The 19601-nt window shown below is 44.7% G+C and overlaps 2 protein-coding genes and 1 long non-coding RNA gene across 9 annotated transcripts in view; 2 read left to right on the top strand and 1 right to left on the bottom strand.

Moving 5' to 3' along the window:
* The window catches only part of LOC147658202 (uncharacterized), a 2629-nt gene extending 1484 nt beyond the window's left edge, over positions 1 to 1145 (bottom strand). Inside the window, exons 1-2 of the long non-coding RNA XR_015290820.1 lie at positions 883 to 1145; positions 1 to 808 (exon numbers count right to left, since the gene is read on the bottom strand). The exon at positions 1 to 808 is cut by the window's left edge and continues 1484 nt beyond it. This is a non-coding gene — a long non-coding RNA (uncharacterized LOC147658202). The remainder of the gene's footprint in view (positions 809 to 882) is intronic.
* Positions 1146 to 1191: 46 nt separating this feature from the next.
* bdl (borderless) lies at positions 1192 to 7218 on the top strand. Of its 4 annotated transcripts, none has more exons than XM_086903667.1 (12): positions 1192 to 1855; positions 2024 to 2166; positions 2995 to 3265; positions 3939 to 4105; positions 4172 to 4316; positions 4931 to 5205; positions 5281 to 5415; positions 5507 to 5769; positions 5841 to 6016; positions 6079 to 6123; positions 6194 to 6373; positions 6445 to 7218. In XM_086903667.1, the coding sequence occupies exons 1-12, from the start codon at positions 1672 to 1674 to the stop codon at positions 6666 to 6668; spliced, it is 2208 nt and encodes a 735-aa protein (XP_086759793.1). In that variant the 5' UTR covers positions 1192 to 1671; the 3' UTR covers positions 6669 to 7218. The 4 variants fall into 4 exon arrangements, with proteins under 4 accessions (XP_086759793.1, XP_086759794.1, XP_012341536.1 ...); XM_086903668.1 differs by having other exon boundaries at positions 3969 to 4105; XM_012486082.3 differs by having other exon boundaries at positions 3037 to 3265.
* Positions 7219 to 7900: 682 nt separating this feature from the next.
* On the top strand, positions 7901 to 18251 carry LOC100870767 (protein croquemort). Of its 4 annotated transcripts, none has more exons than XM_086903669.1 (10): positions 7901 to 8034; positions 11967 to 12219; positions 12853 to 13019; positions 14094 to 14238; positions 14308 to 14511; positions 14912 to 15123; positions 15393 to 15801; positions 16509 to 16582; positions 16651 to 16876; positions 16954 to 18251. In XM_086903669.1, exons 1-10 carry the CDS (start codon positions 7949 to 7951, stop codon positions 17116 to 17118), a joined length of 1941 nt encoding a protein of 646 aa, XP_086759795.1. In that variant the 5' UTR covers positions 7901 to 7948; the 3' UTR covers positions 17119 to 18251. The 4 variants fall into 4 exon arrangements, with proteins under 4 accessions (XP_086759795.1, XP_086759798.1, XP_031772275.2 ...); XM_086903672.1 differs by lacking the exon at positions 7901 to 8034 and adding an exon at positions 8611 to 8630; XM_031916415.2 differs by lacking the exon at positions 7901 to 8034 and adding an exon at positions 9606 to 9825.
* The last annotated feature ends 1350 nt before the right edge of the window (positions 18252 to 19601 follow it).

Consider the following 19601-nt stretch of genomic DNA (forward strand, 5'->3'; position numbering starts at 1 on the left):
AACCAAGCTAACCCCGACGATCTCTTTTTCTCCCCTCCCTCTCGCGGACGAAATTTCCAAGAAACGGACAGTTTAGCCGTTAATATCGGTATTGGCCAAGGCAATAAGATCATTGCCAATTCGGCGAAACGAGGCCGTGGTCGGGAAACGGGCTTAGACACGCATGTTTTCGTGGGCGGCGGGTGAAGAGACGCGGAATCTCGATCTTGGCGCGCGTGTGCCTCCGCGTTATTAAAGGCGGGAACGCGTCGTTTGCGCAACGCGTCTACGCCGCTGATTACCGGGAATTACCGCAATTTCCATGATTTCCCTCGATGCGTCGGCTGGCTGGCGAAAACCTGGCGCTGATCGGGTCGAGTATTCGAGGGAAGCCTTCGATCCTCGAAGGTCGCCGGGACGAGGAGGAGGGAGGATTTAAGCCGCGAGGCGAAGGCAGACGCGAGGCAGACGATTCGATGCGAGGAGGCGTCGATTCTCCGCGCGGGAGAGGAACAGAGGGCGGCGGTCATCGTCAGGTGGAACCAGGAATTGTTCCCTTGCATAGCCGGTCGATGAAATAATACGATCACGGTATCATTATGCGCGCATTTATTTCCAGTGTCCCGGCCACGTCCAATCCTGGACCGTGATCCATGCGAATGGATCCATTATCTCAACAGCGTGACAAGGCTGTGGGCAGTCTGCTAATGCGGCAAGGGACGGATGTGACGTAATCTGAGGTCACCCACGCAAATGGCGCGCGGCTGTGTGCAGTAGTCGCATCGTCCTCGTCGTTTTCTTCGCACCATCGAGATTCCACGCATCGAATCTTTGCGTCCGTTACGAATATTATTATTATTATTATTATTATTATTATTATTATTATTATTATTCCACTCTTACCTCTTACTTTTTCTAACGAGAATACCGAGAAGGCCGAGAGGATTGATACTTGGTTTCAATACGATTCGATTCTTCGAGTTCGAGTCGTATCGAAATGAATTTGCCCGACCGAGAGAGGCGAGACGAAAGAATGTTGAAGAAAAATCCAGAGGCGTCTTCGTTCCTCTCGTAATTGCGCTACGTGGGCGTAATAAATAAAAGGGATCGAAGGTTACGATCTCTTCGACGAGTCGAATCGAATCGAAATCTAAAATCGTCATCGCGTACGATTCTCACCTGTGCTCCTGATTTTTCTCCCGCGCAGAGGTGGCGGCGGAAAAAACAAGGTATTCGCGGTGGAGAAACCGCGAGGCGTAGGAATCGCTGCCCCTCTCCACGCGTGCCCCTCTCCCGCTCGCTCGTTTACCGTTCGTATCCGCTCGGATTGAGCGAGGCGGAGCGATTACTGGGGTTATCACGACACTCGAGGCGAGAGAACGGTGCAGCACGGTGGACCGCAGCTCGGTAAGCCGCATCCATCGATATATCCCTGCCGGTGTCGGGGATAAAAGACGTCGTTGCCGGTGATCGCGAGCGGATCGTTGGAAGGAAGCCCGGCCGGAGGTTCTCGGTTTCGATCGGTTCGATCGACGGAGGAAAAGGAGGAGGAGGAGGAGGAGGAGGAGGAGGAGGAGGATGCGTCGGTGAGCTTGGGCGAACGGCGGAGGAGGATGTGCTGATCGATTCGGATCGAAAGTGGTGTCGCGTCCCATTTAAGCGTGGCGGTTCGATGAGCGTCGGTGATGACAGATGTGTTTCGCTCCCGTGCCTCGTACGCCGTGGTCGGCCGCGAGCCGTGATTCGAATCTGATATCGCGTCTGCTAACCTCGAGAGACAGCTACGAAATCATCGAGAGTACGCCGCGACCGAGGAAAATGAGCGCAGCGATTCTTGGCGTTCATCGCCTGTTGATAATCTTCCTTTGCTATCAAGGTGAGTTGCAAGGAGATCCAGCGCGCAACTCCGCGCCGGAGAATTAACCAATTTGCTCGAAAAATTGACTCGAATCTGAAAGATATCGTACGTCGTTTCTCTCTTTTTTTTTTTCTTCTTCCATCGACGTTGCCCCACGTTTCTCTTCCTCTTCTTTAATTTTTCCAGCGACCGGGCACAGCTTGATACTCGAAGAGGAGAAGGAGCCAAATTACCTGAACGCGGGGGTGGGGGAGTACGCGGTGTTCAATTGCGATTTGGACTTCCCGCACGAAACACCGATACCCTACATCCTTCAATGGAATCGTGACGTAAGTGTCGTGCGCCCGAAAAAAAAAAAATAATCTTCCTTTCCTACGCATTACGCAACCATGGACGTAAACGATACGTCCATTTTATTCCCCTCGATTTGTTTACCTGCCGACTCGTTACGCGGTTTCCCGCAGAAATACGAGACTTGTCTTATCCTCGTCGATCGGCAACGCTCGTCTTCTTTCTCTCTCTCTCTCTCCACCATCGACGGACGGACGATTAACGAGGCCGGATCGATCATCGAGGTTACGGTTAAAAATCCCTCGTAGCATTTCGCGGTGAAATCGGTGGAGGGGTGGGACACGGTTCGAAGGAGAGCTCGGTTCGAACTCGATCCGCGTGGGATCCCTTTCTCGATTTCTCGATCCATCGAAATAACGTTTTCCCTCCTCTGTCTGTCTGTCTTTCGGCGAGGGAGGAAGGGAGGGAGAGGCGGATGTTGCATCGGGCGCGCGTGCAAGCGCGGGCCGGAAACAGAATTGAACGTCGCGCATGGCTAGCGCATAAAATCAAGTGGAACTTAACCCGATTGATGCGTATGCAAAACAGGTGCTCGCAGGCACCCGTCCTCCTCCTCCTCCTCCCCTCCGCACCGTCGAACACTGGTAATTGGAGTACGGGACGCAAGGCTGCATTATATTTAGTGACGACGAGTCCGCGACACGAGGGGTCCAGCCAGTGGGTCACTGCTAACGCATTGTCAGACGATTAGGGACGATTAGCGCCGTTTCGACCGCGAGAGAGGGTTCCACGCCGTTCTTTCTTTCTTTCTTTCTTCTTCTTCTTCTTCTTCTTTTTTTTCTCCCTTTCCTTCTGGAAACAACAAGGATGGAGGAGCTCGCCTTCGGATGCGTGCGGATCGGTTGCAGGGCAGGACGATCTTCTCGTGGTTCCACAACGGATACTCGACGGGGTTGGGCTACGAGGGCCGCGTACACCTGTTGGAGGACGCGGCGAGCCGGGGATACGGGCAGGGGAGCATCAATTTGACCAACATCCGGGAGAGCGACCAGGGATGGTACGAGTGCAGGGTCATCTTCCCGAACAGGACGCCCAACTCGAGGAACAACGGGACTTGGTTCCATCTCGCCATAGATGGTAAGGCCCTCTCTCTCTCTCTCTCTCTCCGTGTTAACCGTATTAATCCGAAGCGACAAAGGAAATTAACGCGCCGACCGACTAACCGAAATGGGCCACGCTACTACTACTACTACTACTACTACTGCAATTGCTGCTAACGCTGGATCGAGCGGAATGTCGACTTCCGGATGGATTTCCCTTTAAGTAAAAAACCAAAATAAAAAAAGGAAAGAATAGGTTTGTTTTGCACCTCCCCTATTTGCACCCGTTTCAAAAAGGAGGAGGTCGCACGATCCCTTCGTTCCGACGAACGATTAAACGACGGATGATTCACGCTCGTTAACGGAATTCTAGTGGTTTTTGCCCGTTGGAACGGTTCTGTTAATGGGGAATTGAGTCATCGTCGCGTCGGCGGCGCAGTTGTTCGGCGCGCCCCTTCCTTCCTTAAAAAAAGAAAAGAAAAGAGATGATCGCTTCTCTCTCTAAAAAAAAAAAAAGGGATCGTGCGTCGAAATAACATCGATTAACAAAAAAAAAAGAAGAAACACTAAAACGATTACAATTAACCGACTCGAGATAAAGATACATATATATTAATCGAAGCGAAACTAAAGAGACCCCGAATTAATGTAATCCCGCTGACGCTTGACTAACCTGAAACCGGGCAGACTCGTTAAATCGTTCAACCCAGGTGCGTCGCCGTTCCCGACGTCTGTTCCAGGCGAGACTTTGCTGGCGGTTCCGCCCGTCAACAAGACCGTGATGGAGGGCGAGTCGGTTGACTTCGATTGCGTCGCCAAAGGGGAAAAGTCGATGGTCACCTGGCTGCGGGAGGGGACGGAGATCACGGAGATCGAGGTATCTTCTCGAATTCTTCTTCTCCCTCGATCGTCGACCACAGTTTCGACAGTTTCGTGTTTCAAGGATTTCAAGAGGAGGGCGTCGATCGGCGGGGACGGCACGTTGACGATCAACTCGGCCGCCATGGGGGATCTCGGGGAGTACAGTTGCGTGGTGACCGGGGAGACCGGGGACCAGCAGAGCGCCTCCGCCTTCCTCAACGTGCAATGCAAGTATCCGCAGAGTCGAAGGGTGCGATTGTTGCGGAGGAACAACACGTTCGTCGTGATTTCGTTCACTTCCTGTTCCTACTCCGTCGTACGAAGAACGATAAACGGAAGTAGTTTTAATATCTTTAGTCGTTTTCAGTGCCTCTGCTTCTACTTCCTTTCGTTCGTTTCCAAAGTCTGAATATAAGCATCTAATTGGCAACTTCAACTCGGTTATATTACATTCGATGGAAATTCGTAATAACACCCACCTATGTTGCCATTATTACACGGTATAATTTTAGGTTTAAAATTGTATAAAAATGCAGAGTGATTCCCTCTTTTCTATTATTCTTAAATTCCGCTCTTCAACTCTTTGCATTCGTATGTCGCGATCCTGTATTTTCTTATTATTATACGTATATATTTGCATTAATAAATACGTATTTTATATACATTCCAGAGGGCTGTTCCCATTCGATAACCTTGTTAAAAATATAAAATGTAAACGGTTAAAAATCTTATTTTTCCCGAAGAAGAAGAGAGCGTCATACGGGCGACGAACGTGTAAATATTGGTGGACGATCGAGAAATTCTCATTCTAGTCGAAACGAATTGTGGTTGCTGCTTGCAGACAAGGCGAAAGTCATCTACGCTCCCCGAGAAGTGTACCTCCCGTACGGGAAACCGGCCCTTCTCGATTGCCACTTCAGGGCGAATCCGCCCCTGACGAATCTACGGTGGGAGAAGGACGGGTTCCTGTTCGATCCGTACAACGTGCAGGGTGTGTTCTACAGAAGGAACGGTTCCCTTTACTTCAGCAAAGTGGACGAGACCCACTCGGGAAGTTACACGTGCACGCCTTACAACGAGCTGGGCACCGAGGGGCCCAGCCCATCGATCACCGTGGCGAGTCTCTTTTATAAACTTTCAAACCTGCCCGATAAATAATCCAAGATTAATTCGAGGAAAATCTGCGCGCAGATCGTGCAGAGGCCGCCTGTATTCACCGTCACCCCCCAGCACTTGTACATAAGGAAATTGGGGGAGAATTTGGAGATACCTTGCGACGCGAAGGACGGGGACCAGTCTCACAGGCCCTCGATCGTTTGGTACAAGGTGAAGAATTTTCTCCACGAAACCACCTTCCTCTTTCTTCCCCCCCCCTCTCTCTCTCTCTCGATTAACACGGTTAACACGGGGCTCACAGGATGGTTCGCCGATACCGTTGACCAACAGGACGATTATAATCGGTGGCAACTTGACGATCGACAGGATACAAGAGCAGGACAGGGGATTGTACCAATGCGCGGTGAGCAACGAGGCCGCGACGGTGGTCGCGGACACGGAATTGATGGTGTTGAACGTCCCTCCAAGGGCGCCGTACAACTTGAGCGCCAACAGCAGCAATAACGCGGTCACGTTGACTTGGGTGCCGGGATACGTGAGACCCAAGATGGAATACTCGGTCTGGTAAGCGAACGAGACGCGCCTCTCCTCCCATTCGTGGATGTCGAAAAACAAAAACGAAACGTACGATCCAGGTACAGGCCGACCGACACCACCGAGTGGAGAACGATGAAGATATTGTCGAGGAAGATCACCGAGGCGACGATAAACAATCTGAATCCGGGGCGCGAGTACGAGTTCATGGTGCTTAGCCAGGACAAACACGGGGACGGGATGTTCAGCAAAACGTTGCGTATTTTCACCCAGCCAAGTACGTGCGATATTTCCACGACAACGATATCGATATGTGCCAAATACGAGATATAATTTCAGATTCGTTGGAGGAGAATTCGGCATCGGAGTATCGCAGTCCTCCAGGTAAGGTGTTCAATTTTTGCTTTGCTCCATCTTTTGCTCGGTCTATGACAACGAACGATATTTCCGAAAGACGATCGAATGGGTCCACCGTTGAACGTGAGAGTGCAAGCGACCGTGCAGGGTTATTTGGTCACCTGGGAGCCGCCCGCTTACGGGAAGGAACAAGTGAGACTGTACGCCGTTAGATGGTTCCGTGGCCCGTCCGAGCAATTGTACGGCAGAGCGGAAACGACCGACACTTACTATCTGGGTAAAAACTCTCGATATATATATATATATATATATATATAGAACGATCATGGAACGATCGTTGTTTTCCAGTGAAAACGCTCGAGGAGGAGAGTTACTACACTTTCGAGGTGGCCGCGATGTCGATCTCGGACGACGTGGCGACGAGCGACCGCGTCAGCCTCGAGGTGCCTGCGTATCGCAGGAACAGAGCGATTTCGATGGGAATAGTGGCGGGGATCGGATTCCTGGCTGCCGCCCTGGCGGCGATATGGTGGGCGAGGAAACGTTTCTGTCAATCGTCCAACGAGAAATAAAGATGGACAGTTAATGGTTACGATCCTCCGTTCGAAATCCGTTTTTCTTTTTTTTTTTTTTTTTTTTTTTGTCCCCTTAAAGTAGCGACATCGATAGATAAAGAAAAGAAGAAGAAGGAGAAGGAGGAGGAAGGAAGGAGGAGAAGAGGAAGATAAGCATCTCTCGGCTCTCGGTTTTTATGTAACATAGGATATATTATCGATCGCACGGTCGAGGACGATGGAGGGGAGGGCCATTCAACGCTGCAAAAAGTTTCTTCTCTTTACATGTACATCGTTTACGTAGACATAAGTTACGACTAATACGAGTGTTCTTGCGTTGCATCGTGTCACATTATGTATCGTTTAAAAGCTTTATTAGATAAGTGCACGTTTATTAAGGATTAGATCTGGCATTTGTTCATTATTCGGAGGTATATACGGAGCCGTGAGGAGCATAGGGGTTCTTAACCCGGCGCAACCCATATCCCAGATAACTCGGCTCAACTGTTACACGTATATATGTATACATCCGATATGTTTTTCTATTGTAAATAAATTGTGTCGATTACATTGTGTTGTGCGTTCCACGATATATATACACGTATACGTTATATGGGCTCCAACGTATTTTCCTTCCCATCCGTCACTCTTGAAAATTGTTCGAACACGGCCGGTAATCGGCTTATCACCGCGATTTATCTCGTTTTGTTCGAGGCGAATCGCGAAGTATACACGGGTATTTACATACGTGAAGCGTGGTCTTGAGACCACAAGGACCTTCGTAAGGCTTCGCGGGCGAGGCGAACGACAGCCCAGTCCAGTCCAGATGATCCAGTGACGGATAGCATTTCATCGAGGAAATAGTTGCTCCGCTCACAACTCCTCCCTCCCACCCCCCCGCCCCTCCCCTGGCAACTCTCGACGAGGTTGGTAAACACGTTGGGATGGGATATTATCTTCGTGCGATCTGCCACGATTAATCTATCCAACTATTAACTATTACTAAGCAAACTAAGTGAAGCGATACGGTTATCGGGTAATGGTCGGATAAGATATTTCTCGGTTACGTAACGACGATGATCTCGAGGGAGGAAAAAGTTTTGGGGATTAAAAAGTTTTTTCGAGTCGTACCGAAACATGGCTGGAGACCATCGATGTTGGCCAAGAACGAAAACAGAACGATTATGTATCGGGTTAAATATCCGAGTGTACGGGCTCCCGCTCCCTCTCCCCTCCCCTCCCCTCCTCCCACCACCACCACCACTTTTATCGCTGGATGGATTACGTTACATCTGAGAATGAAAAAACTTTTACCAACGTCCTCTTCTACTTCTACTACCTTTCGACCTATTGCTTTTCATCGATGCGAACTCTCGAGATATCGGTAAGTTTTTTTTTTTTTTTTCTCTCTTTCTTTTTATCTAGCGTAAACGAAAAAAAACGAACGATCGAAGAGTGAAAATCGAAATTAAAGATATATCCCGTTTACGAATCATTATTACTTATAATTACGTTATATCGTGATCGTCGTAAATTTTAATCTTACGTTTATTTCACGGGTGTCGGAACGAGTCGAATTTTTGCAATCAATTTTCACGACGAAAAGCTCGAGAAAACTTTGATAAACGCTCGAGCGAGCAGCGAATTCGAACGGGTAAACGGTCGAGGCACGGTCGGAGTTAATCGCAACGGAATCGTCGGGTCAATTAACGGACAGAAGCCGTTTCTTTACGCGGCCACTACTCGCAAATGATTACGCTCGCCAATGAAGAGATCAACGGCTTTGAACCGAAGACGGGGTCCGGGGGAGGGAGACGGGGGCAGGGGAAGGGGAAGGGGAAGAGAGTTGAAAAAGGGGCGACGAGGCACTTCTGTGGCTTACCACCTGTGTCGCGAGCACAACACCCTCCCTTTCTCCCTCCGCGATAACCTCGACGAGTTCGGTTTTAGATCGCGTATCGTCTCGCAGTAAGCAAGCAAGTACGTATGCACGAATCCGTCCCTATTATATATTTCTTCGCCACTCGTTCATCCCCATCCGGGATGAATATCGGATCGAATATAGTATCTCGACTCGAGAATTCGAGCAGTGTCGGTGGTCAAGATTTAACCACGTATATGTAAAACGAGTCGAGAGAGAAGGGGGAGAGAGAGAGAGAGAAAAGAGAAAAAAAACGTTATATATATATATATATATATATCTTGTTCAAAGACGGTTAAGAGAAATATATTTTACTTATGGAGATAAGATTATATATAAGTTGTGTCGGTAAATAGAATTTTTCGTTGCTTTTTTTTTTTTTTTTTTTTTTCAAACTACTCTCGAGTATTCTTTTGGATTGGTCGCGCGTTATCGATCAACGCGATAACGAACGAAACTGTCCGCGTAGAGGAAAGCTTTGCGAAACGATAATTGTATCCTTGACGAAAATCAACGTGTTTAAGTTAAATATTGCAGTGACGAAATATCGAAATTCTAGACTGAACGTGAATTGAATTTTCTCTCGAACGTGAAAAATTGTGACGCGAACGATCGTCAGCCGATTTGTTCGATCGCCAGTGTGATTATCGCCAATTATAATTTTCCCGTTGTGAACTGATAACCCGAGCACGTGTCGACGATTGTTAAGTTTAAGACGAGACCGCCATCTGCGCATGGCGCGAACACGACGCTCGTATTTCGTGAGTCCAGCGGTTAAAGTTCGGTTGGACGGAAGTTAAAGTTCTGGTGCCACTTATACCCGTATAGTATTTATATACTACGCTTCTCTACCAAGCGAGCCAACATATTCACACACGTGCACGAAGCGTAAGGGATTCGTGAACGCTCGTTAAGAGGGAGAAAATTCTTGGAGAGTGTTTGGAAGAAGTAAGGCGGGTGCGGAGTGACGAGGGTCCGAAGATACAAGCAAAGGAGAGAAATATCCCTAAGTGGAGGGGATGCGGCCAATAGTCAGATTATATGCAGCCTGTTGATTCATTGGACGCAGCAGTAACAGCGGTACTGTATACAACCTCAGATGTTGTTAGAGCCGAGGTGATTGAGCTTGATCGATAATCTCGTTATAGTTGTTTTGTTTCGGTGTTATCGGTGTTTCGTGACCGAAGAACAAGCTCTCCTCCTCCTCCTTTCTCGACCGTCGGAAGGAATCGAGGCGAGTGGTGTGTGAAACGAGTAAGTCGATCGTGTATCGCGATATTTTATTGTCATTCGGCCGCTTAGTAAACGATACACCCGTTTACATTTTCGATGAGAAACGGTTGGAAACGTGACGAAGGATAGTCACGTGTCAAAGTTCGTGTCAATGGTTGCCAACTCTCGTTCGATCCGTAAATTTCGTCGTCGTCGTCGTCGTCGTCGCCGCCGCCGCACGTCCATTCGGTATATTGGTAAAGTTTATCCGAGCTTAAGATTCGTAACAGATAATAACAATAATAACTAATAACAACAGTAACAAAGTAGATAATCGGGAGATAGGATACCACGTGTCTACGTGAATATTTATCTCGAAAAGGAAACGATGTTTTAACGAGGAAACAATTTGTCGTTGGCCAATTGCTCAACTGTGCCGAGAGAAGAACAACAACCGGCGCGAAATGTAACGAGAAATCTGTGATCCGTCGATAATTCAGCATCTCCTTACCCTTACGAAATAATAATCCGGGGCAGGGACGAGCATGGATATTCTTTCTTATTTTTTTTCGAATAACCTTCCGCGGTATACGATACCGCGTTATCTCTGTGTAACGCGAATTAACATAAAAATGTGAACGAAAAAAAAAAAAAAAACAAACTCGATCGGGAAGAAACGAAAAGGTCAAGCGATGACATCGAGAAACGAAAACAGAAGATTCCCGAGCGAGTTCGAAAAGAACGTATTCGGTTCGTGTCTTTTGTCGCGAATATACATGTAAACCGTATTACACCATAGTGAACCGATAAATGAGCTTCCATTACGAGCTTTCCTACACGACGAAACGCTCGTGCTGCTGAATCTCCGTTCGTATCGTTCTCGCATATATATATACACGCATGTACTATACATGCTATACATATTATATATTTGTCACGCTCGATTCCCGCGTTCAATTACCTTATTTTGTCTATCGGTATACGCGTCGAAGTTGGCGATCGTCGAAAGTTTCCCAATATATCGCGGATTGTAATAATATCGCGCGATTGTAAGCGATGGAAAATGGACAAATGGATTACGTCCGATTGATCATGGCGTGCGCCATGATGAAAATTTCGAGAGAGAAGAAACGCAACGAGGAAATGAAAAAAAAAAAAAAAAAAAAAAAAATCTTGGATCGAAGAAACGCGGTTGGAAATGGTAAAAAATACTTTGGACGGTACTTTGAGCAGGAACGCTGTGCGATGATGCTACAAAAAAAGTTGATTAAAAAAAAAAAATCGTTACTCGTAAACTTAACGCGTACAATTTGTACATATTTGAAAAAAAATAGTTTGTCAAAGATCAAAGTTATACATATGCAATTTTTCCTCCGCGTCTTTTCTGCTTCGTTCAAAGATTCGTGTATTGGGAAATTACGTAAAGCGTACGGAACATCGATGAATAAATCAATCGAATGTTTTTCACGGAATCATCGTGAAAATACGATTTACCATTATATTTTTACTTATTGCGCGTTTCATGTACCCGTAAATTTCATTGATCATTTGAACGGATATTCGACGGAATTTACACGGAATATCGTTTATATTTTTTTTCGTCCATTTTACAAGATACATATTCGTTTTCTTTTTTCTTTTTATCGTTGTTTCATTATGATCTTTTATTATTTGTATACATTGCATAATTATTTTTCTAATCTAATCTGATATAACGCATAAAAAAAATGTTTCTTTTTTTTTTTTTCAAAGAAACTTAATATCAATAAACGCTTGTGTGCGCTTTGATATTTTTGCTTCAGTTGCATAAAAATCTTTAAATATAGATGGATCGTGTTATTTTATCCCATTTTTATTATGCGTTGCGTTTGCAAGATGAGTTTTCATTTGAATTTAAATTCAAGGCGACGAATTAAAAAATCGAACTTGAAACGAAAAGGATAATCGCGTAGAATACGTAGCGCCCTATGACGATAGTGATTCTCCAAGTTAAACGTTCGGGTAGCGAAGCGAGTTCAAATTCTCAACGGTTCCCTCGCAGTTTACAGCGTAACGAAGTTGTCGTTTCCAGCTTGGCCCACACGAGAAACGCATCGTGTATACGATGGAAACACGCGAAGCATGAATCACAGGGGAAACAGCTCAATGACTGGTTGATTAAATAAATTTTATGCTTGCTTCAGATTTCGTTGTGTGAAAGAGGAGAGAGAGAGAGAGAGAAGAAGCGAAAGAAGAACGAGGGAGCCGGATTCGATCGACGAATACAACACCGCCGTCCTCGATCGTCCAAGGAACGAGTTTACACGTGCTTCGTTCACCATGAGGCCTTGGTCCAACAAGTCCCTCGGCCTTGGTTTTCTCGGCTTACTTCTCGTCGTGTCGGGCGCCGTTTTCTATTTCACTTCGTCCGCCATTTTTCATTACATCCTTCAAAAGGTGAGTTTCGTTCGATTTTCGCCCGATAAACGAATTCTTCTCCGCGTGGAAAATGGTGGTAAAAACTTTATTTCCTCGAATCGAATTCGAATCGATCGTTACTTCGTTCCGTATGAAAAACTTGCGCCAATCGAGAGATAGGATATAACCTATTTTTATCTCTCTGCTATCTCTCCACGTTTAATCGGCCGGGATCTTATTTCCCTCTTTCGATCGATAAAATAGAAGATAAAAATCGTCCCTTTTCTCGAAAATTTTCGATCAATTATCGTGATCGATGAAAATAGCCGTATAGAGAGAGAGAGACTTTCTCGACGAATACAAGGTATTCTTAGTCGGCAGTCTCGCTTGTGTCTCGTCGTTATTCCCAACGCGATTGGAAAAGTGGTTGATTGTTCAATTAATTGACGTATCTCTTCAGAGTTGCGCCAGACGAATAATTTCTCATTGCGAAGAAACGTGCATAGCGTACAACTCGGGCCAGTAAAGGTCGCGCCCGTTCACAACAAACAACCGTATTTTTAATCTTTCGGGCGGACTTTTGCCGAGTAACGAGCGAGAATCGCACGATTTTCGCAGGAAAACGTGAAAATGAAAAAAAAAAGAATTGCAATCTCTGTTCTGTGTCGTCAGGAAATACCGTTAACGACAACATCGAAAGCGTTCGAAGTGTGGAACGACACGAGCGGCTTGCCACCCATGTATTTTAAAATTCATTTCTTCAATTGGACGAATCCAGAGGAGCTGAGGACGCCTGGGAAGAAGCCCAACTTCGTCGAGCTCGGCCCTTACGTGTTTCGGTAAGGCTCTTCAAGCGTTGTACAGTCACAAAATGAAACGTAGCGTCGGGCGTATCGATTAATTATCATCCATCGGATGGAAATCGAAGAATCGAAAGGAGGGGAAACGCCGGAAACCGTTGCGTAAAAAGTAAATTGTTACCCGTTGCGCGATTCGAATATGGAAATAAGAAAAAAACACGGATACGACGGATGATCGCGAGAAAAGAAGAGAACTCGTTTGCGTGGGGCACAAGGGGAATAGTAGACGTAAAATTGAATCGAACCTTTGACCGCATCGACATATCGACCTAATCACGATAAGAAACGAACGTTATCCAGTTAACCTCGTGATATTGACATCTTAATGAGCGGTGAAAACTCGACCGGTCTCGGCCGAGTAACAAAGCCGCGCGTGGGAGGGTTTAAAACGATTAAAACCATTCCTCCTTTAATTGCTGCTTTCTCTCTCTCTCTCTCGAGCGCTTGAAACAACTGCCGCTTTTAATCAGCGCCATTTTTTTCGAATCGGTTCGATTTTTGCTCGAGGAGAGCGTTTCGAATGTTGGCGGATCCGCCCGGTTAACCGGCAACGATTGTCGCGTGGAATCTAATCAACGGTGCACGCAAGGATATATAGAGTGAAGCGGCAAATCACAGTTTTCTAATCACGAGCGCGTCGCTTAATTGAGCGTTGCTCGGCCGTCGCACGACGCAACTAACTCTTCTCTCTTCTTGATTACCGGCCATCACCGGCGTCGTTCACGTAACATTTGCCATTTTTTTCACCCGATCTCCAGCATTCGTGCATAATAACACGCTGCACGATCCCAATTATGCAGAAACGTGGCGATCATAAATGTTGCTTTTTTTTTTTTTTCCTTTTTCTTTTTTGTATCATCGAAATATAAGCCTCGCTATTCGTAACGAATTCCAGTCGTATGATTATCGGCACAGGAAGTTACGTAAAAAGAAAAAAAGTAATAAACGTTCGATTTCGATCGCACACAATTCCAATGTGCGTCTCTCTTTCTCGAGATGAATAGAAGCAATGATAACGTATTATACGATGCGAGAGTACGATTGAAATTTCAGAGAGATTAGGCAAAAAGCAGACGTGGTATTCCATCCTGAGAATCACACGGTGAGCTACTTCAACCGTCGATGGTGGTTCTTCGTGCCTGAGCTTACGAACGGTTCCCTCAACGATCGCGTCACGCAATTGAACACCGTTGCGATTGTGAGTATAAAATGTTAATTTTTCTCTCTCTCCTTTATCCCTTCGCCGATGATACGTTTCGCGTTTCAGTCGGCGAAACACAAGGTACGATATTGGGCGGACACGCTGCAAAGCACCCTTTCGTTGATGCTCGCGGCATCGAACGTGCACATCACGAAGACGGTGGACGAGCTGTTGTTCCGCGGTTACGACGACTCGTTGATCGAAATTGGACGAATGGCGGCCATAGCGGACGACATACCACCGTTCGACAAATTCGGATGGTTTTACATGGTAAGGATTGCCCGATTGATCCGAATAGTGAGTAACTAAAATTGTTTATCTAATAGTGTCGAGGGCGTGCAGAAGGTCGAAGATGCGATTTGCGCTGTTGTAGCAACGGCATTGCAGCCGGCTATAAATTATTCGCAGCGAGACTTAAATTAGTACTGAATAGGACAGGTCACGTGTAGGTCGGTGAATGACAAATGAAAAGCAATGGGAGGCATATTATGTATTAATTTGTTACGTCACTCGTGTACCTACATTTGCGGCGGATTAATCCTACGATACGTTCTATCCTATCCTATCCACCCCTTTCCTCCTTTTTTTTCTTTTTTTTTTCTTTCTTCAAAGATCGTTCTTGAAAAAACGTCGCACCGGTCGAGATCATCAAGTCGCGTCGCTGTTTCAGAGGAACGGGTCTACGACGTTCGACGGCCACTTCAACATGGACACGGGCACCCAGGACGTGGCCAACTTCGGCCAAGTGAGGAAATGGAATTATCGGGACACGAGCAAATTGTTCAATAGCCCGTGCAACGTGGTCGAGGGAAGCGCGGGAGAGTTTTGGCCGCCGTACAGAGAGAAGGACGAGATCGTTTTGTTCAGCGGCGATCTGTGCAGGTCAGTCGCGTGCCTTTTGCTCCGCGCTAATTAGTCCCGTCTGTCTGAAACTGGGCAAAATTAAACTCTCGCCGGCGAGAAGAACCTTCGTTGCCGGGCGATCCTCCCTCGTTGACCTTCGAGAGACACGTAAATTGGATCGTCCGGTAATCCCGTTTACGCGCGATCACTCTCCTCCTCCCACCGGTCGAGGATGAAGTCGACGACGTTTTCCATCCATCCTCGTTTCGAATTCCCGATTTGACTCCCTTTCTCTCTTCCCATTCCAGACCGTTGACGTACGAGTACGCGCGGACGAGTCAACACATGGGATTGGAGGGATATCGTTACGTGCTAGGCGAGAAGACGTTGGGAAACAACACGAAACGACGCTATCCCCACGAGCAGGCCAAGTATTTCGAGCAGACCACCACCACCGAGGACTTTTTCGATGCGGAACACTCGACCGAGACCACCGATCCCCCGGAACAGGATCCGGATGTGGTGAACATAGGCAACTGTTTCTGCAACGGGAGATGCAGCCCCGCTGGCTTGATGAACGTCAGCTCGTGCCGACACGGAGCTCCTGTGTTCGCCAGCCTGCCCTATTTCAACAGAGGCGAGCCGAGCCTCAGGGAACGGATAACCGGACTCGTCGAGCCCAACGAGGAATACGATTCCTACATAATTCTCGAACCGGTAAGGTTATCGAGGTCTCCCCCTCTATCTTTTCATCCGTTCATCTATGCGTTCCCAACCTCGAATCCTTAACTACATCTCATCGATATCTAAACGATTGAATATTTTATTCGTTTCGTCGCGAAAACGAAGCGATCAGATAAAGAATAGATAAATACTGTTCACTGGTGGAAAGAAGTCTCGCGGGACGGCACAAGGACAAGAGGGACTGTTCTTCGCCAGAACTGTTTATCCCCACTTCAAACGGTTTGTTGACAAACCTGACGTGGTGGTAGAAGAGCTACAATTCGAATATTCGTGAAAGTTTATGAAGTTAAGAAAGTGAAATATTTTTGAAATACTTTCTATGATCTTATCTTATTATGTTAACTACTCGAATATGAAATTGGATTTATGAATTAAACTATCGTTGCAAACCGTAATTAACCTACGCATATTATTAGAAATAAAAAAAAAATGTATATATCGACACGTTAGAATTCTCTGGATGAATTCTATGCCTACGCTAATGCATCGAAGTTTAGATACAGATCGTCGTTTTGGATTAGTGTGTGTGACAGAATACCAGGATAGAAACAAAAGTACGTGTGAAAGTAGGCGTTTCCTTCCATATTAACCAATCAGATCTTGCATTCCTTCCGCGCGAGACTTCTTTTTCCACCAGTGAACAGTAAGTAAGTAACGAATAAGCGATCGACTTTTTTCAGACAACGGGCATTCCTCTCAAGGTTTCCGCCAAGTTTCAAATCAATATACTGCTAGAATCGTCAAAGACAGTGACGTAAGTGCGTTTCCAACGATAATTAGATCGATGGACAGGTATATACTTACGATAGATCTCTGTTTCAGACTTTACAAGTCTGTGCCGACCATTTACTTCCCGGTGATGTGGTTCTCGTTGGAGGTCGAAGCGACCGAGAAGTTTGTTAACGATTTGAAGAAATTTTTGTCCTTGCCCAACGTGTTTATATACGCTGGTGTAATTATGATCCTCGTTGGATCGCTCATAATCCTAACAATGGTTATATTATACCTGTTAAACAGGCAACGTGCCGCTTCGGTAGCTATCGACAAGGTAAACGGAAATTGTTTAACACGAAACTCGCGTCCATTTATTACGTATTTAAGATCTAATCGTTCTCGCGTTGACAGAGCGTGAAGCAAGAGATGGCATCGGCGAAGAAATCAGAACTGGTTTACTTGGACAAGAATAACACGGGCGACGACGTACACGTGAGAAACGATCGGAAGTTGTATCCCAACTCGATCGAGTGTTTTAACATGGATCTACAATCGAAGCTACAGACTCAAAAATAGAGGATAAGGAAAACGAAAACGTCCATCGATCGTCCATATCTATGCTCGATAGATGGCAATTGACGGTCGAGGGGTTTTTGTCTTTGCGAAAAAGCGTTGTTCGTTGTTTGAACGCTACGTTGGCTATGCGAATTAAGCGAAGCGATTCTTGTGTGACGAGTTTTAATAAAAAATATAGGAAAATATAGAGAAAATGAAACATTTTTTTTAACTTGTTACACGAGGATCACCAAGTTTGGGTTGACGTTTCAACCGGATTTTTTATCAAATTTAGAATCGTAGGCAAAATTTAATTAATGTCTATGTATCCGAATGATATGGACGCATATTTTCTATAATCGCTATCGGATGTAGAATCTTTCGTGTTCTCGATCGTTTCGATGATAAAACGAAGGTACAGCATGGTTATATTTCTGCTAAGCTGATCCAAAAGATATTGCAAGAAAGATTTTGCATCGATTCGACGATAGTACGTACCTACCTTTATTATTCAATAAAAACCAAATGTAATTATGTATTTGCGAAGAGAGCGCGAACGATGCTTTGATAATTGACATTTATTGATAGAAATAGAAATTGAAATCGGATACCGATCAAAATCGGTTCGATTCGAGCGGTTTAATAGCGTGCGTAATTATACATGTAAATAGATAGATAAATGGGACCAAGGAACTCTCAATTCTGCTCAACCGTAAACATCGGTTATACTCGTTACTAGCTACAATCACAAGATAACGAGATACGTCAATTACACGGCCAAACTTTACTTTCACGGCCGTCGTTCAACGGTAGTATTGGTTGTTGTCCACGAAGGTTAGTATACGAATGAATAATAATATTATCGCCGATATCAATGTTCCTATCGTTCCGAATACTACTTTTGTGCCAAACTTGTCGGGAAACCTGTTAAGTGTTTTTTACTTGTTCACTACTTGTTCGTAAGATTGCCATGAATGCCAACGATTTATATAAATCAAACGTGATACATAAATTGCGAGATTTAAATTGCGATACACGATAGTTAGGTATTATCGTAATAGACACGTTGTAACTACAAAAAAAATACGTCTGTCCATTCAAAAATTCCGTACGATTTTGTATTGTATTTTAATAAAAAATTCGTCAAAATTTTATCATCGCGTAATTATTCGAACGTTGCGCATGGAATATTATCGTTTTCATTTTCGCAAAAATTTTTTAAAAATAGAAACAGAGATCAGGTCATATGTTGCAACATTCGTGATGTAATTAGGTTATATGCTTTTTATCATCGATGGATCATTAAGTGCTCGAATACATCGTTGGTTGATAAAAACAAATTATAAACATACGCTTGTGTATATTCTTTTTTTTTTCTTTCTTTTCTTTTAATTTTTTTAATCAAATCGCAAACGAGATACGAAACAAATCTAACATTCCGCATTCTTTTTATCTATTTGGAGGATCGATACTCCTCGCGTGTGCTCCAGAAACGAATATAGATAAGAAGAGGAAATAAGAGGAGTCAGAGATGGAGTAAAAATGCTATTTCATTGAATGACACAAATGTCTCTTCGAAAAATCATTTTCCGAGGATATTCAAGAGATGGCGCTGATCGTCAATTCTCATTTCTACGTTTCTTCCACTATATGTTTTCTACATGCGTTCTACATCCTTTCAATTGCAGTATTCTCGAATGGTCTCATATTTTTTCTTTAATCTCCTTGTCTACTTCTCGTTCCTCAAAATTCATATGCACAAAAGATGGTTCGATATCTCATTATCTTTATTATTTTCCTTGTCTATTGATTAAAAATCGTCGATATTTTTTTTTGTATAACACGAATATCGTAAATGATACTATTTAATAAAAATCCATTTTTTCCCATAATTTTATACTCATACATGAATTTGTCCACTATTCGTAACAATTAAAAGAATCTACGAATATTATTTGATACCTGAAAATATTTATAAAAAGATTCTATCGATTTTTGCGATTGAATCGAATAATTTTTTTACACATCGTTCTAAATCGTACAGAGCACGATAAATGCTTTGATTTTTCGTGCGATCGGTATTTCAGAATATGAGAGTTTTTTAAATTTGATTTTTCTTTGTGATCAAATTTTTTATTTCCAAACGCTAATTTAATAACAAATAACGTTCGTGCACGTCCTACACCATTAAAAAGTATTTCTTCAAATTTTTTATAATAACATTATGTATTTTTATCTTGCGTTCCAATTACCTTTCTTCTTAAATATGTATTCAAGCGGATATCTCTTTCAGTGATTAGATAAAAGTTAAAAGCGGAATAGGGCCGAACGTTACTTCCAATATCAATTATACATAGTATAAAATTTAAAGATGAGTAAAATTTTACAAAAAACGACCGAAAAAATTACAACACGAGAGAAATGACTTTTTGAAAATGACGAGATTCGAAACTGATTTTTCAGCAGCTGGTAAGAGACACATCGTTCCGTATTGATCTCTTCAC

Source organism: Apis florea, unplaced genomic scaffold (genome assembly GCF_048593485.1).
Source record: "Apis florea isolate Af1SG1 unplaced genomic scaffold, ASM4859348v1 contig_2293_pilon, whole genome shotgun sequence".
NCBI classification, from domain to species: domain Eukaryota; kingdom Metazoa; phylum Arthropoda; class Insecta; order Hymenoptera; family Apidae; genus Apis; species Apis florea.